This window comes from Trachemys scripta, chromosome 1 (assembly GCF_013100865.1).
Source record: "Trachemys scripta elegans isolate TJP31775 chromosome 1, CAS_Tse_1.0, whole genome shotgun sequence".
NCBI classification, from domain to species: Eukaryota; Metazoa; Chordata; order Testudines; family Emydidae; genus Trachemys; species Trachemys scripta.
The window spans coordinates 97,738,915-97,756,928 of record NC_048298.1 but is presented as its reverse complement, the minus strand read 5'-3'; the positions used below and the strand labels follow the sequence as shown (position 1 = coordinate 97,756,928).

Here is an 18,014-nt window from a genome sequence, read left to right as displayed (position 1 = left end):
GCATGCTGGGAGTTGTGGTCTAAGAGGTATGGGGGAGCCTGCTCCCCAGCCCACATTCCCTATGGCGGGAGCACCTTCCCTTGCCCTGCCCTCATCCCGCGGCAGCGCTGTTTGCCAGCAGCCCCGCGCGATTCCGGAGATCGGATTGGCCTCCGTCACTCACTTCTCACCCACTCCTCTGTAGCCGCCTCCGCAGAGATTGTACCTGCCGGAAGTAAGCGTTGCTGTAGTAACTGTCTCTGGGCTAACATTCTGGGCGCCCCGGAAATGGTTTGGATTGATCCGGCCATGTGGAGACTTTTATCGCTTTAGACACGGATCTCACTCGTGGGTGAACCACATGGCCGCGGAGTCAAACATTTCCGAGTATTTAATTTAAATAAATAAATAAAAGCAGGCAGGTTAAACTAGCTGTTAAAAATGATTGGCCGACTCTTCCTACCAATGACCAATCAGAGGCAGCCACGCTCTGGCCGCAGGAAGCCGCACATGGAAGGCTCTGATTGGCACGGACCGGACTCCGCCCCACCCCTCGGGGCTCTTCATTGGCTCTGTGTTTGGCGTGGTGCGCTCTGATTAGTGGCTTGCCGAGCGCCTTTCCCCGCCCCGCGTGCCGGACAGTGATAAGGCTGGGGGGAGGCGGGCTCACCTGGCTGGTGGTTTGGGCGATTCAGCGATAGCGCCGTTCCGCGGAGCTCGAGTCGCGGGGCAGGGGCTCGATTGTTCTCTCCTGGGTCCGCACTGACACCGCCATGAAGCCGCTGTGGGGACTCGCTCTTGTGTGTGTCCTGGTGCTAGCCTGTGAGTCGCCCGCACGCCCGCGGGTTCTAGAAGCTTCTGGCGAGGAGCGGTTGGGGCAGGTGGCCTGGGCCTGCGCGGCCTCCGCCCGGTGAATGAGAGGGAGGGGCCGGGACCCTCGGGAGTAGGGGCGCGGGGCTGTTTGAGCCCGGGGAAGGGGATCTGCTCCGGGGCGAGCGGGGAGAAACGCTCGGAGGCTGGCGGGGTCTGCGCTGGCTCTTCCCCTCAGGGGCCGGGGCCTGATCCCGCGAGGCGCTGCCTCGCGCTGCGCCCCGTGGTGGGGGCGGGGCCGCCTCCCGCAGCGGTGTTATCGGGGGAGGGGGGGGTTCCGGAGCTCCCTGCACTGCCCGACCCGTCATGGCGCTGGGGCTGCAGCTCGGAAACCTTCCCTCCTCCCTCCCCGTGTCGCCCGCGGCGGGGTCCTGACAGGCGCCTCCTTCGCAGTGCAGGGCGCGGAAGGCCCCCCGGAGGGGGGGAGGCGGCTCCGCGCGGTGGGTCAGTTCTCTAACGCCCCCTGCCTTCGCCCCCAGCATCGGCCAGAGCGGAGGAGCTGGACGTGGATGGCACAGTAGAAGATGACCTGGGTAAAAGCCGAGAGGGCTCTCGGACCGATGACGAAGTTGTTCAGAGGTTTGTACCTATAATGCTGGAAAGAGCTGTGAGCTCCACGTGCTGGTGACTGCCTCCTCCTTCTCGCTGGCCAAGGCCTCAGTATTGTGATGGGGGAGCGGTTTGTGTTTCTAATGTAGAGTCTTTCAGGGCAGTGGTTCTCAATCAGGGGTACATGTACCCTTGGGGGTAAACAGAGGTACAGGGGGTACATCGAATCCTCTAGCTATTTGCCCAGTTTTACCACAGGCTACATAAAAAGCCCCAGCAAAGTTCATACAAACTAAAATTTCATACCATGGCTCTAGATACTATACACTGAAATGCAAGTACAATATTTATATTCGATTGATTTATTTTATAATTATATGGTAAGTGAGAAAGTGAGCAATTTTTCAGTAATAGTGGCTGTGACACTTTTGTCTTACAAAAATCAGACATTGAAAGCAATTTAATTTTTAAGTGGTGTGAAAGCTGGAGAAATGCAAGACAAATCAGACTCCTGAAAGGGGTACAGTAGTCTGGAAAGGTAGAGACCTGCTGTTTCAGGGAAACAAGGGCTCTGGACTCTTCAGACTTTTAAGAAAGCAAATTGCCCATGTTTTGTAGTTTTTATATTAAATCCTCTTAAAAGCAGATAAATGGTAAAACATAATAGCTGAGTGAAATGGTAGCCAGATTGTCTTGTTACATGTTTGAAGTCACACAGATTGGCATCTGTCATGTACTTCCTTTGGTACCAGTCAGCTTCCTTCTTTTTTGCTGATACTGCATAGGGCAGGGATTCTCAAACTGAGGGTCGGGACCCCACAGGTGGTCATGAGGTTATTACATGGAGGTCACAAGCTGTCAGCCTCCACCCCAAACACCGCTTTGCCTCCACCATTTATAATGGTGTAAAATATACAAACAAGTGTGTTTAATTTATTGGGGGGGGGGGAGGAGTCGCACTTGCAGTGTGAAAGGGGTCAGTACAAGTACACTGGCTTGTGGCAAACACGTGCAGTACACTTGAAATAACCTCTCAGTTGTATGCCTTCCCTTCTGTAGCATAGAGGTTATTGTATATTGTAACTTCAGAGTGGGGCCTGTAGACCGGGGACTGTGGTAGGATTTTTGCTGAATAGTAGAGGTCCAGCTTTTAAAACATCTAGTGCACTCACCTGTTATCAGACTTTCCCAGTAGTTTTCACACTTAGTGTTCCGTAGTCAAAATCAAATCTTGCAGTTCTAAACTGTCATCCTGATGTCATGGTTTGTGGAATGTCATAGTAACCCAAGATCTGTCTGTTGCTATAACCGCAAATTCACTTGTTCCTGTCACTGGACTAACTGCATATTAACTGAATAAGGCCTAATAAAAGATCTAACTTTGTCTCCACAGAGAGGAGGAAGCTATTCAATTAGATGGCTTAAATGCATCCCAGATAAAAGAAATCAGAGAAAAATCTGAGAAGTTTGCGTTCCAAGCTGAAGTTAACAGAATGATGAAACTCATTATCAATTCTTTATACAAAAACAAGGAGGTAAGCAGTATATTTATCTAGACAATGTCAGCATGTATAGTTCTAGCATAAAGTTTATCATCCCAATACATTTCATTTCAGATTTTCCTGAGAGAATTGATTTCGAATGCTTCTGATGCTCTAGATAAGATAAGGCTATTATCACTGACTGATGAAAATGCCCTTGCTGGTAATGAAGAACTCACTATTAAAATAAAGGTAAGAGCTGCTAGCTACTAACAGTAATCTGTTGATTCTTCCACCCACCTCACACCCCTCCATTGGAAAATACTTTTTCACTTTTCCTTGCACAAGCCTCAAATTTGTATTTAACATTCTGCCAATCCCAGTCTGTAAACTTAGACTAAAACCTTGGTACCCTACCGTTAGTTTGACCATAAAATCCTCAAATGCCTTGTCTTAGTGTTATAGCAAGCATTTATGGCTGCCTCTGAAGTGTTCCACTTTCAGTGGAGTGGCTGAACCACTGCATTGCTTCAGCAAGAGTGTCTTCCCTTATTGCATTAATGTGAATCCATACTCTAGCCAGATTTTTGCATAGCAGACTTTCTTCATGAAGAATCTTCAGTTACTGTAACATCTCACCTGTAACTTTCAACTTTAACAAGATGCAATGCATGCTGTCTTCAAGTGACATTTAACTGAATTTACCTCATTCATTTCCTAGTGCGATAAAGAGAAGAACATGCTTCATGTTACAGACACCGGTATTGGCATGACCAAGGAAGAATTAATTAAAAACTTGGGTACCATTGCCAAGTCTGGTACAAGTGAATTCTTAAACAAGATTACGGAAATGCCAGAAGATAGTCAGTCAACATCTGAGTTGATTGGCCAGTTTGGTGTTGGCTTCTATTCTGCCTTCCTTGTAGCAGACAGAGTTATTGTTACATCAAAGCACAACAATGATACTCAACACATTTGGGAATCTGATTCAAATGAATTCTCAGTGATTGATGACCCCAGAGGAAACTCCTTAGGCAGAGGCACCACCATAACGTAAGTATTGCAGCTGATCCCCCAAAAAAGCTTATTAAACTGTTGATGTATACATTGCTCATTAGCATGTTATCTGTTCTTTGCATTATGAATAGGGCCCTACCAAATTCATGGTCCATTTTGGTCAATTTCAGTCATAGGATTTTTAAAATCATACATTTTATGATTTCAGCTATTTAAATCTGAAATGTCATTGTTGTAATTGTAGGGCTCCTGATTCAACAAGGAGTTGGGGGGTTGCAAAGTCCCTGTAGGAGGGTAGCAGTACCAGAGCTGGGCAGCTGGAAAGCAGCGGCTGCTGGCCAGGAGCCCAGCTCTGAAGGCAGTGCAGAAGTAAGGGTGGCAATACCATGATTCCCCCTGCTAAAATAACCTTGCAACTCCTTGTTGAGAAACTCGTGTCTCCCCTGTAAAATCAGTATAATGTATATAGGGTAAAAGCACACAAGAGCAGATTTCATGGCCATGAATGTGGTAGGACACTAACTATGAATCCTGTGCATGGAACTCTTCATTTATAGTGTCCTTAACCTGGAATAAGTGCTTTTCCTGAATAGGAATGACTTCTTGAATCAAAGCCGTGGTATAGGGACTTGAAAATAACTACTGATTAAAGGTGTTCAGGTTTTTTGCCAATTTTTCACTTTCTTGCATAGCTTATGGATGTGACAAGATACTAACAGGTATACTTGATTTCTAGTTTTACAAAGTTGGAATTTGTTTTAGTTCAGCTACACTACCTGAAAAAATACATACTTCAGTACTCTAGCTAAACTGCTAGTGTTTTTTTTTTTTCTTAAGTGGACTTAATAATGGAGAAGAGCGGACTGGAAGAAACAAATGAACTGCCTGCAAACTTAAATACTTTAATAGCTGCAGTCAATTTCTGGGGACACATTGACAAAACTTTGTGTTAAGCTCTAATATAGGTTAATGCACAGTGTAGAGAATAACAAATGATCCCTTCAGAGCTGATCTCTGAACTCGTACTGCTGTGACACAACTGGCTACTGTGTTGGCTGTCCTTTCTGCTAATGCAGTTGGCTTGCTTTTCCTATGAGACTTATCAAATTTGAGTAGCAAGGACCACAAAGAGAAACATGCCATTCTCAGTTTTTTCAAACTTTCCATTAACTTCAAGTGCTGTAGACAAGTTAAATCTTAAATTTGTCTGCTACTGACTTATAAAAATTGAAACTGCATGATTAATGTCTCTACCTTTTTTGCTGTTCACTTACTACATTTCAGATTTCACTAAGAGAAACACCTTTCTAGTCCTGATGGCTTGAGTTGCATGTACTGCTAGGAAGATTTTCCACAACTTAATGTGATTGGAAAAAAATGAAACCAGTGCTAAATGTAGTAGTTACTCTTAAATGAGGCCGAACTACCTGACAATAAAAATCCCTCTGAGCAGCCAATTTCAGTTATGCTCTGGGACTGGCTTGGTGTCTAGTAAATGATGTAGAATTGGTTTCAAACAATGATTTAGATTGTGCTAATCTGATTTGTCTTTAAGTGCAGTTTTCTAAACCTGTTCTGGTCTGCTTTGGGCTTCCATAATCAGAAAAGCTGTAATGGTACTGCTTTTCCTCTGGAAAAAGACAAGACTGCAAAGGAGCAGAGTAGACTTTGTTTGTCCCAATTCAGTTGGAACTTTCCCAAGGCTGTCCACTATTTGTGTTCTGATGCACTATATTTTTCCAAATACTTATTAATAGATTCAAATAAGTAAAACTGCATTGAAATACTAGCCTGTCTAATGCTTGTACTGTCTTCTTCAGCCTTGTCTTGAAGGAGGAGGCATCTGACTATCTTGAGCTGGATACAATTAAAAATCTAGTCAAGAAATATTCACAGTTCATTAACTTCCCCATATATGTGTGGAGCAGCAAGGTAAATAGCTCTAACTCTTAACTAATTACATTCATTATATATACAGCACAAGTTTCAAAGGCTTGAAAAATCCATTTCCCAATAGGGGGCCCTCGTTCATCACAAAATTTCCTGATCTGGCTGTTCTACAGCACTTAAGCATTCTATGAAAGCACTTATCCTCATGGTTTCAAACTATTGGTTCTTGTTTGGCTGGTAGTGCTTCTCCAAATAGACTTTTCCAAAGCAGCAGAACTGACAAGATGCTGGTCAGCTTCACTGCCCTTCAAACCTGGGGAATGGGAGGACTTATGGCAACTTCACACTACTTGTAAAAGCTGAACGGTAGCTGAGGAAATTGGAATCCATATGAAGATGACTCAAGAGACAGGTGAAGGGATAAGTCCAGGACCTATCCCTCCACCTCCACAACTTGGGGGGAGGGAGGAGAAATAACTGCTACTTCTCCTTTCAAGAAGCTGCAGGGTGGCTCTGCATATCTAATAGCAAGAAGCAAAACCAAAAGGTGTAAGTCTCAAGCAGAGAATGCATCATGGTGGAAATAAGTACCTGCTGCCTGTAGTTTCTGGGGCTTCTCACCAGGGTATTGTTTTGGGGCCTCACTGGAGGTTCACATTCTGATGTGTATGCCTCTGTTTAGTCTTTAGTGTTAGTACAAAATTCAGACTAGTGGTTGAAAATCAACTTAGACAAGCTTGTTTCTGCTGCAGCCCCACTCACATCTGTTGCTATTCAGAGTGAATTATTACATACTACTAATAATCAGAATGCTACATGGTTTATCTTAAAGCATGGCAGTTGACCTGTTCTAGAGTTACTCATTCATTTAAAATAACAGCTTTTTGTAGTCAAATGGTGACTAGATTTGAAATCTAAGCCCCTTAACTATCAATCATAAGTCATTGTTTCATGAGTGTGCCAACCAAGGACAGGCTGTTTGACCAGATCCTTCTGAAGCAAAGTAGACTTACACCTAAGTGTTTCCACAGACTGAGACTGTAGAAGAGCCCATTGAAGAGGAGGAGGAAAAAGAAAAAGAGGAAACTGATGATGAAGCTGCTGTTGAGGAGGAGGAAGAGGAGAAAAAGCCAAAAACTAAAAAGGTACAGGGGGGTGGGTGTGTGTGTGTGGTGGTTTTTTGGTTTGGTTTGGGGGGGGGGGGGAGAACGGTTAATACACTTCAAAGCACTAGACAACTTGGTTTACAGTCCCATGTTCCTTTATCTTCCAGATGTGAATGATATATTTTTAGCAACAATGGTGCCTTCTAGTAAGTTTACCATCTGTATGGTGTTAGTAGAAATCTGCTGTTAGCAAGACAGTAAAATAAAATTCTAATACACAATATTTTGATCCTAACAATTGCCAAAACAGCAGAAAATGTCTTCCTGTTCAGAAATACTGGTAGTACCTTGTGAATGGTAGTTCCGTAGGGATTTCTCTGTAAGAGGCTTTGAGACCAGGGCTAGGTGTACTGTAATGTATTTCTTATATTTGCAAGTAAGCTTCTGAGGGCAGATCAAGAGTCTTGAGCTGTTGGAGTTTATCAACAGCTAGCTACTAGATAATGCAAACGATGCCAAATGCAAACTCTATGCTCCTAGTACACTACTGAGTACTTGGTGAAGTAATACTCTGCATGCAGAACAGTACAAAGGTTGACAATACAGAAGTAAACTTTTTAATTTGAGATGCCTCAGTGAAGCAGTGACTTTCTTCTGTAACTTGTACATCAATAGCAGAAATCTCAGGCATGTGTCAAAGAGTTGAACAATGTAGAATTGGGTTTGTTTTTTGTTTTTTAAATGCACAGGTTGAAAAAACTGTCTGGGATTGGGAGCTTATGAATGATATCAAGCCAATTTGGCAGAGACCATCTAAGGAGGTCGAAGAAGATGAATACAAAGCTTTTTACAAATCATTTTCTAAGGTAATATAGTACGCTTCTGGTATAGTACAATCTCAGTCTAAAGCAATGTATGGGAGGTGACAATGTGGAAGGCCAGACCCTTAAACCTACCACTAAACTTACCTTTAGTAAAGGTCCTTGTTCTGATTGAGGGGGATGGGGAAGGGAATGTGAGAAGTAGTAGGGAGGATAGTTGGTATGATCTCTCCATTTTGGAGAAATGCTGCACCAAAATATTTATTTCTGCATAATTTTAAAATGTACATTTTGTCAAAACACAATTCAATTTATTTCAAAATACCTTTCGGCAAGTATGCCTGTAATAATAGATGACAGATTCAGAAAATGTTTTTTGAAAAATAGGTTTCTAGGCATATTAATAAAGAACTTTATGCATCTTTGACAGTTTAGTTTCAGTGAAACTAAATATTTCATTTAAACAGTCATTATACAAGAGTATTGTAATGACCTGGCCTAAGAGGGCAATAGTGTCCTTAAGGACTGCTTTGTCTGTCATGTGTATAGTATGTTTTTTTTTTTTTTTTTTTTTTTGTTTTTTTTTTTTTTTTTGGGTCATGCCATCGTAGTGGGATGGGAGGGTTGGTGAGTTCGCAGTAGTTGTAAGGTAGCAGGTGCCAGCATGGGGAAGGGAGACCCAGGGCAGTCAGTGAGTGTGTGCACACAGGGGTTGGTTTGTGTGTTTAGTCATGCACATGGTTTGCCAGCCAACACCCTTTCATCTGCAGAAGTGATGCCCCCCATGCCAGGTATGAGTAGGAGTGCTTGGTAGGGATTTAGTGATGGGAGCAGAGGGGATGTGAATTCAGGCTGGCAAGGAATATAAGATGGAGGGTGGTGCCACTAGGGTCATGTGCACACAAAAACATTGTGTACACCTAACTAATCTATTTGAAACACAAATGGAAGAGAAGCATCTTGGTGGAAATTAAATTCGGGGGGAATTCTGCAGGGAACATTAATTCTGCACCATCATGCAATGCAGAATTAATCTTCGCAAATTAGACCTCCTACTTTCGTCATCCCCTTGCAAATACCAGTGAGAATGTTAGTGGTTGTGTAATGGCTCTTATTACTTTACACTAGTGTATTGCTTAATTTTTCAATTTCAATTTTCCTCATTTTTGGTAGAACTAGGCTGCTCATTACTATATTAGTGAACTACAGTTTACATGCTATTTAACATGGAAGTAAACTATCATAATCTGGGGTTTAAGACTTCGGTCTCAATATTTAGTTGACAATCTCCTTAATCTCATTTCATGCAATCTAGAATGAAAGGTAGACGTTAAATAAAATTTTCTTTCTAAAGGATAAATAAATCAGTGGTAGTTATGCAGAGGTTACCAGCACTTATTTATTCCATGAATTATTTCTAGATCACTGATCCAGCTGTTCCTTCCACAAGTGCAAACTCGCAAGAATAGCTTTCTCAGTGTTTCTTTCCAGAGCTTGACTAAATAGTAACTTTCCTTCCACAGGAACATGATGATCCTATGGCTTATATTCACTTCACTGCTGAAGGAGAAGTAACATTCAAGTCTATCTTGTTTATTCCCACCGCAGCTCCACGGGGCTTATTTGATGAATATGGATCCAAAAAGAGTGATTACATTAAGGTAAAAACATAAGTATGCCGAAAGCTGGAATAAACTTAAACATCCTTCAAACATTCCTAATCCTTTTTTTTAATCATGCAGTTGTATGTCCGGAGAGTGTTCATCACTGATGACTTCCATGACATGATGCCTAAATATCTTAATTTTGTCAAGGGTGTTGTAAGTATCTTGAAGTTTTTAATGGAGTTGGCTTAAGTTACTGTTGCTTCTACTTCATAAATTCACCTTTTTTCTTTTTTTTTTTTTTTTTTTTTTTTTTTTTCCCTCTCCTCTCTTCTCCCCCTCCCCTCCCAAATTAGGTGGACTCTGATGATCTTCCTCTGAATGTATCCCGTGAAACCCTCCAGCAGCATAAATTGCTAAAGGTATCTTTATTTATTTAGACATAATTTAACAAGCTACTTAACCACAAGGAGTGGATAAATCTACTTCCCTGGTTAAGTAACAGGATTGTAGCAAGTATGGGGAAACACAAAATACCCTACTAGCCATAGTTAGCCTAGATTCTTTCTAGCCTATTGTATCTAAATAGGAATAAAGTAAAAAAGCAAGACATCAAGCTTAACTTGATTTCACTTAATTAAAAGTGAAGATACAAAATGGAATGATTCATGAAAACTCTTGCTGCAAATTCAAAGTTTATTAGATCTTCACTGGAAGAAAAGGAGATGGCTACAGAAGAGTAACATGAGAACTGAGGGAGTACTTAACAGATTGTCTGTCTGTTGGAGCATTCTTTGTAGTAGCTTTAAGATTGGTTGTTCTCACTGTTTATGTAACAGTATGGGTGAACTTGCTATTTTGTCTCTGGAATTCTTAGGTTATTAGGAAAAAGCTGGTTCGTAAAACTCTTGACATGATCAAGAAGATTGCTGAAGAAAAATACAATGATACATTTTGGAAAGAATTTGGTACTAACATAAAACTTGGAGTGATTGAGGATCATTCCAACCGTACCCGTCTAGCTAAACTTCTTCGTTTCCAATCATCTCATCATGAAAGTAACACTACTAGTCTGGACCAGTATGTGGAGAGAATGAAGGAGAAACAAGACAAAATCTATTTCATGGCAGGGTCCAACAGAAAAGAGGTAAGAATAAAAATCTTCGTGTTATACAGTAACTCCTCACTTAACAGTGTAGTTATGTTCCTGAAAAATGCAACTTTAAGCAAATCCAATTTCTCCATAAGAATTAATGTAAATGGGAGGGGGGGCGTTGGGTTCCAGGGAAACTTTTTTCACCAGACAAAACTATATATAAAAGATTGATCTAAACCAACAACTTAATACTGTACACAGCAATGATTGTGAAGCTTGGTTGAGGTGGTGAAGCTTCCCAGGGAATGTTACTGCTAAATGATCAACTAGTATTTGTCTGACCCCTCAAGGGTTAACACATAGTGTGAGCCTACATTAACAACAAGGCAGCACCAATGGAGGGTGGGGAGATGCATGCCCTGTGTATGGGGGAGAGATGTGCGTTACCCCTTTAAGTACGCTGACAGCACTCTAAGTACATTGCCTTTATAAGTAGATCAGGCAGTTGAGACTGTAGCTGCAGCCAGCAACAGCAAGCTTTGTCCTGTCCCCACCCTGCTCTATATGGAGAAGGGATGAGCAGGGCAGAGAGGGACACCCTGACATTAGCCCCCCCCTCCTGCACAGCAAGCAGGAGGCTCCCAGGAGCAGCTCCAAGGCAGAGGGCAGGAACAGCATATGGCAGTGGAAGGAGACAGCTGAACTGCCAGCAGTTGATAGCCTGCTGGGCAGCTGCCCCACAGGGAACTTAGGAGAGTTGGGAGCTGATGGGGACAGCTGCCGGTCCACCCTGGTTCCAAGCCCCCAGCAGTTAGCAGCAACGGGCTGCTCTTCCTGAAAGCAGTGGACAAAGCAGGTGGCTACCAAACAACATTATAAGGGAGCATTGCGCAACTTTAAACAAGCATGTTGTCTAATTGATCAGCAATGTAGCAACGTTAACTTGGACTACTTTAAGTGAGTTACTGTAAAGCAAAATAGTCAAGTAGCAAACTAGTCTGAGTTTAGGGATCAAACTAGTTGTAATTCAAGATGTGACTGCTGGAAAGAATGGCTATGCTTAGTGTGCCCCATATGATTGTAGTTGCTTGTACTGTAGTAGTACTACTGTTGCTGTTCAAGGCAACATATTAACCTAAATGCCAGGCACTGGTAATATTTTTCACAACTGGCTGAACTATACAGCAATGGAATTCAATAATTTAGTGTCCAGCAATATTAAAATTGTTTCTAATTCACTTGTCTTTGTAGGCTGAATCTTCACCATTTGTTGAACGTCTTCTGAAAAAGGGTTATGAAGTGATCTATTTGACTGAACCTGTAGATGAATACTGCATTCAAGCTCTGCCAGAATTTGATGGCAAGAGATTCCAGAATGTTGCTAAGGAAGGAGTGAAATTTGATGAAAGTGACAAATCCAAGGAGAGTCGGGAAGCTTTGGAAAAAGAATTTGAGCCACTCTTAACCTGGATGAAAGACAAGGCGTTAAAGGACAAGGTACAAATTCTGTGTTCGCAGGAGCATTATTTTGCATCTGTCTTTTTGTGTGTGTGCACAGACACAATCCTTTAATTTTACACCCTCATCCCTGCAGTAGACTTCATTCATTTATTTGTCCCCCTGGGGACATAAACTTCATTTCTATATGAATGTACATAGCTTTCTAAAAAGCACTTTGCTCACCTCTCAATGGCTTTTAGAAGACAAAAATACTAATTAGTATTAAGGATATTATAGTATAAGGATATTAAGACTCTGATTTCCAATGAAAAGCTCTCAAAGCCACCTCTGAAGTATTTATAACAAATATTATAGGACTGTAGTAAAAACTAACTTGATCTCAAAGTTGAGAACTGTAAATTTGATCTCTCTCAAATTTATTGCAGTAATGAAGAGATAATAAAATAGGTAAACACTTCTCTTGTTCATTAGACATTCCCTCAATCTCTACTTTTTTTCCCTAGATTGAAAAAGCGGTGTTGTCTCAACGCTTAACTCAGTCTCCATGTGCACTGGTGGCTAGTCAGTATGGATGGTCTGGCAACATGGAAAGAATTATGAAGGCTCAGGCATACCAGACTGGGAAAGATATCTCCACAAAGTAAGCTTTCATACCTGTATATCATGGTCTACCAACACCACAAATATGAGCCACAGTTAGTATGCGTTTATGACTTGCCTAACAATGCTCAATATTGATGATGGACCTAGAAGAGAAATAATCCGTATTTAAGTATTTTTCATCTCACAAGGATTTAAGTATACACTCATCACTGAATTTTATACATATTTACAGGACTTCATTTAAAGGGATCCAGTCACATAAAGTCCTGTAAATATGCAAGTCTTTTGTATGCAGACATTCCCTTGCAGTGTTAACAATAGTGAGGCTCTAGACCAGATTGCTTTTATCATTAGTAAAAACCTAGCTGATCAGATTCTGAAAACTCTAACTTAAGATATTCAAGACAGATAGGCCTAATCTTTAAGTGTTTAAATTGTTTGACAAATCAGAACTTCCTGTGCATTGGAGTAATAGTGTAAATAGGTGCTCTGTCACAACAGTGGTGACTAGATTATTCAGAAAATATTTATAAATGCATCCAACAGTGTTACATTAAACCCTTTTAGAAAGGGAAGCCTACAACAAACTAACTGAATCCATCTAGTGTCTAAGCATTGAAAGTGTTTATTGGTTTGTAACCCTCTTGTAGCTTCACAAACTGATGCTACTGAAGCATAACCGAATTAATTGATAATAAGCATCTGCACATATCAAAGAGCAGAACAGCAGTGTAAACTAAGTATTACATGTAAAGCTGACTTTCTGCACCTTAGTTGTCTTCCAGAACTTGAACCTATGTACTATTCTAAAGTAAGCCAAGCCTTAAACATCAGAGGGCAAACTAAAGTGGTACTCCTGTTTTTAAAAAGCTAGCTACTAATGTAATTTTCTTCTTGTAGTTACTATGCTAGTCAGAAGAAGACCTTTGAAATTAACCCTAGACATCCGCTGATCAAGGACATGCTCAGGCGCATCAAGGTAAACAGACGTTATAAAGCAATGATATATTAACTGTTTGGCTGCATGAACCCTGATTAATAGTTCTTCCTTAATTTTCCAAATCAGGAAAATGAAGATGATAAAACTGTTGCAGATCTTGCGGTAGTTCTGTTCGAAACGGCGACCATAAGATCAGGCTATATGTTACCAGACACGAAGGAATATGGAGAGAGAATAGAAAGAATGCTTCGTTTAAGTTTAAACATTGACCTTGATGCAAAGGTGAGCTTCCTTCACTTTTGGGTAACGTTTGGTGCTCAGTGGTCTTAATTTTCAAAGCACTTTGAAAAATAAACAAAACTTCAACTTAAGACAACTGAAGGGGTGTGTGCATGTATGGGGAATATGCATCTGTCTACACAGCATTCTGGAGTGAGTGTTTCTGGCCCAGGTCAATAGACCTGGGCCAGCAGGGCTTCAGCTAGTTTTCAAAAAAAGCTGTATAAGCCACAGATTGAAGTTAGATGGTGCTTTGAAGTTGGGGCTATACAGCTGTTTTTAGAACACAAGCCCAAGTCTGTCAACCTGGGCTTGGAAAGATCACTCCAAAATACTGTGTAGATGGTTTTCCAGGTAACAGTTTGGGGACCTAGTTATAGCATCTAGATCAACTTGCAGTATATTCAGCTTCTCTGCACCCAAAGGTGGGTCATTAATGACCCAATTCTGATTTACTGGCCACATTCCAAAGCTGCTCTTAAGTTCTGTCATTTTGGCACTCCCCCCCCCCCCCCCCCCCCACGTGACTCACCACCAGCTGAAGACAGTGCAGTGTGCATGTATGCTCTACCTCAACACTCATCTTCCCCCAAATTTGTGACTATATGGAGACAGCTATACTAGATGTGCCCACTGGGGAATTGCCACACTTAAAGAAATCCACATCAGGGTATATGGGCAGGTCTTGCTACCTGAGTGGTGCAAAGGCAGGTGAATGGGCCAGAAAGGTGAGCCTTTGGGCCACTTTCAGTCCTATCTACCAGACTACACTTCCTCTAGTGAATCTTAAAACTAAAAGATATTCCAAAACAGTTCAGTTCATTGCATTTTATGTACAACTTCATTTAACATCCAATAGCTAGATGTATCAAGTGATTAAATCTGTTGCCTCGCTTCACTAAAACTCATTCATTCTCCGTTCATACAGTAACTTCCAACTGAATCTTGCATATATCCTGTGTACCATTAAGACAGATAAGCAAACTGATCTATTGAGGGTGGAATAACAAATAGCTTTATTTCATGTTCTCTAAGGTGGAAGAGGAACCAGAAGAACCTGAAGAGACTGCTGAAGTAGAGCAAGATGAGGAGGAAGAAGTAGAAGCTGAAGGTGATGAGAGCGAAACAGAGAAGGTCAGTTCTCAGAATAACTCTTCATTACTACAGTCTCTCATTAGGTTTAGAAAAATCTGAATTAAAGTAACATTTCAAAGTGAACAGTTTTGTTTTGTTTTGTTTTTTTTCCATGGAGCAAACGGAACATGGCTTCATTGAGGCATAGTGTAGATAAAATTTGTGGAACCCCACTGTATAGCAAAAACTATATGCTTTGACATCAAGCAAGCTGCTACTTGCTGAACTTGTCAAAGGAGACTGAGAACTCGTTTCATTTTGTAGTCTCAGGCTCAATCTAAACTGGGATTTAGGCAAGACTACTTCCCCAAGGCACTTGGTATATGCCTGTCCTGATTCTAGTAGACAGGAAACTACTAACTTCTAGTGCAGAAGAGCAGATTGGGAAGTACAACTTCTTGTTGGAGATGGACTATTTAGCTAGTGGCTGAACTTTGCTGAATCTGTGGTCAGAAATAAAAACAACTTATTAGAATGCTATACTTTCTAATAACTGGGAACTGTTTGTATTTCCAGTTGATCATGTTTCAAGGTTTAAAGTTGATTACTGAACACCCACAAATGGAATTTAAAGTAACCCTAGTTTTTTAGGTGTCTGCAACTATTTTAATGTAGAGAGTCACAAGCTGTGTTCTGGGACTCTTCTCCTTTCAGTACTGCAGTTCCCTACTGCTTCATTCCCAATTCTGAGGATCAGCTGGAAGGGTTATTGAACCAAACAGACTAAATTATTGTCTTTAGTTTAGGTTGGGGAAGGGCCTCTATTTAATTAAATCTGTTCTGATCTTGTGGAGATAGGTGACTGAACAACAGAACCAACCTGAAGTGGTTGGCTCCTAGAGCCTGTATCTCTTGCCTGTAAAGCTGGAGTTTGTGTGGTGCTTTGCTTAATTGTACCCAAGAATCTAAAGCTGCTTTTAATGAAGTACTTGCCCAGGAGTAGGTTAGTGAGGGGGTAAAAATGACTTATAACAGAACTGCTCCCTGTATCTGGACTTGTAGCTGCTTAAATTTACCTGCCACACCTACTCTGAGCTGCTGCAGCAATAATGCTATGGGAGGGAACTCTATTCTGTTTTGGCTTGCTAGTCCACACTGTTTAATTCCTGTTAAGATCAACAGTCATGACCAGAAAGCTAGTAGACTTCTCAGCATTGGTAGTGTTGGTAAGGGGGGAGACTTACAAACTGAGCAGAGATGGACCACAATCATAATTGCATTCCAAAGGTGGCCTACAGTGGAGAAGTTGGGGTTTGCCCTTTTTGCTGCTCTGATATAAAGGTCCTGGAAGGCTTTTTTTAAAAATTGTTCTAGATTAAATAGATCATATCTTCCCCTCCAGTTGGACAAGCTTACAACTGGAGCCCCTGTAGAGACAGGGTGGTCTTAGACAATTGACAGATCTTTAAGATCACTTTCAGTTGTTAAATGGGTGTGAACAGATACAAAGTCCCTTCTTAAAAGGGACTAAAAATCCTTTGTCACAGACATTACAAGTGCTGTGAAAATGAGAAATGCAGCAAACATGGCACTGCAGAAACTGGCCTTTGGAAGCAGCATATAATGCATAGAAGCCATTGTTTTCAGTATACAAAGATCTATAAATTGAGATGACTCTAAGTAGCTCTTTTTAAACTGTTTTGAGACCATAAACTTAACTCTCTCTCATCTTTGCAGGACTCCACAGATGTAAAAGATGAACTGTAAGCTGCACTCAACTAGCATCCTGTCTGGGGTGAGGAGGGAATGTGAATTAGATTGTTCAGTTTTTCACTGTAAAATGTTGAGGGGGGTGTTGTGGGGGTTATGGGCAGAGGAGGATTTTTTAAGTTGAATTTTTTTAAAACATTCCTCATGAATGTAAATTTGTACTATTTAACTGACTATTCTTGGTGTAAAATCTTGTCACGTGTACAAAATAAAAATGTTCCCAAACACTGTGTAAACTCTACACTAAAGGGCCACTGTCATCTGGCATGTAAGCTAGCGCTACTTTGTTCCATGTTTAATAGCTGTGGGGAATATCTTTTCTGCTGTCAAAGCGAGACTATTCACTTCTCTTGTGGAGAGACATAGGATTAACCTTTAAAGATCATACATTTGGGCAGTGAGGAGACTAGGAGAAGCTGTACAAGTATCACTTCAGGTACAGAACTACTACATCTTATTGTGAAGGCTGAAAATGCAAAGCAGGCTTCTAAATGCACTGGAGCGTCTTGCCACTCAGGGTTTGAAGGGTCAGCTTCAGAGCTTGCTTCAAAGGGGGCTGGGTATAGCAAATACAAATGATTCTGACTGCAAACTGCATTAAAATGTTCATTGATTGTATAAATGTCTTCCACCTCTGCTACACAAGATGAATAGACTATTGCCATACCTAAATGGTAGGATGTAGAAGTTACTGAGGTTCAAAAACTAAAGTAGTTAGAGTAAGTTAAACTTGTTTCTACACTCTGCTCAGTAGTCTAGTGCACCATCCATCCACATTTATGGCTCTTAAGTACAACTTGGAACACTTGTCTTGGACTTGGAAGAAGTAAACTAATCCTCAAACATATCTGTGAGTGAGGCAGGTGGGGTTGCTGAACCAGAAAGGTGAGGTGGCTTGCCTAAGGCCACATAGCAAATTGGTGGCATGGATGGGAGTAGAACATGACAGTTGTCTTCATATCCAAAAACAGCAGGAGCTGGAGGAATTGGTGTAAAAGTCAAATAGTTGAATGTTTTTCTGGTCACTTAAAGGTGGTAAGTCAGTTTTATCTTCTTGTAATTTCTCAAACTCGTGACTGCATATGGTAAACACTTAACAAATCCAAATAAAATAGGTCTCTTCTTTACTACACAATGTACTTAAGTTCAGAATTCACAGGGGCTGTCAGTCTCCCAAAAATATAGTTGGGGCAGTTGCTCATCTTCTTAAGATTCAGAAGAACTATGCTGAAAGAAGTCAGTCTGACTTGATTACTGTGCTAAACCCAACTTCAAAGTGTACAGTAACTTCTTAATTACAACATTAAGCATGTTCCTGAAAAATGTACTTTCAGTGAAATTAATGTAATAAGGTGGATGAGGTTCCAGAGCAATCTTATTACACAGTGTTTAAACAATTTTAATACTGTACACCACAATGATGATTGTGAAGCTTGGATGAGGTGGTAAAGTCAGAGGTTGGGATATTTCTCAG

At 41.3% G+C, this 18,014-nt stretch overlaps 1 protein-coding gene across 1 annotated transcript; it reads left to right on the top strand.

Moving 5' to 3' along the window:
* Positions 1-642: 642 nt before the first annotated feature.
* On the top strand, positions 643-16,781 carry HSP90B1 (heat shock protein 90 beta family member 1). Its single transcript, XM_034778654.1, has 18 exons — positions 643-801; positions 1,329-1,428; positions 2,792-2,933; positions 3,015-3,131; positions 3,601-3,932; positions 5,717-5,828; positions 6,818-6,931; positions 7,642-7,758; positions 9,237-9,374; positions 9,456-9,533; positions 9,674-9,739; positions 10,195-10,464; positions 11,665-11,910; positions 12,378-12,514; positions 13,378-13,456; positions 13,544-13,699; positions 14,732-14,830; positions 16,508-16,781. Exons 1-18 carry the CDS (start codon positions 753-755, stop codon positions 16,535-16,537), a joined length of 2,382 nt encoding a protein of 793 aa, XP_034634545.1. The 5' UTR covers positions 643-752; the 3' UTR covers positions 16,538-16,781.
* The last annotated feature ends 1,233 nt before the right edge of the window (positions 16,782-18,014 follow it).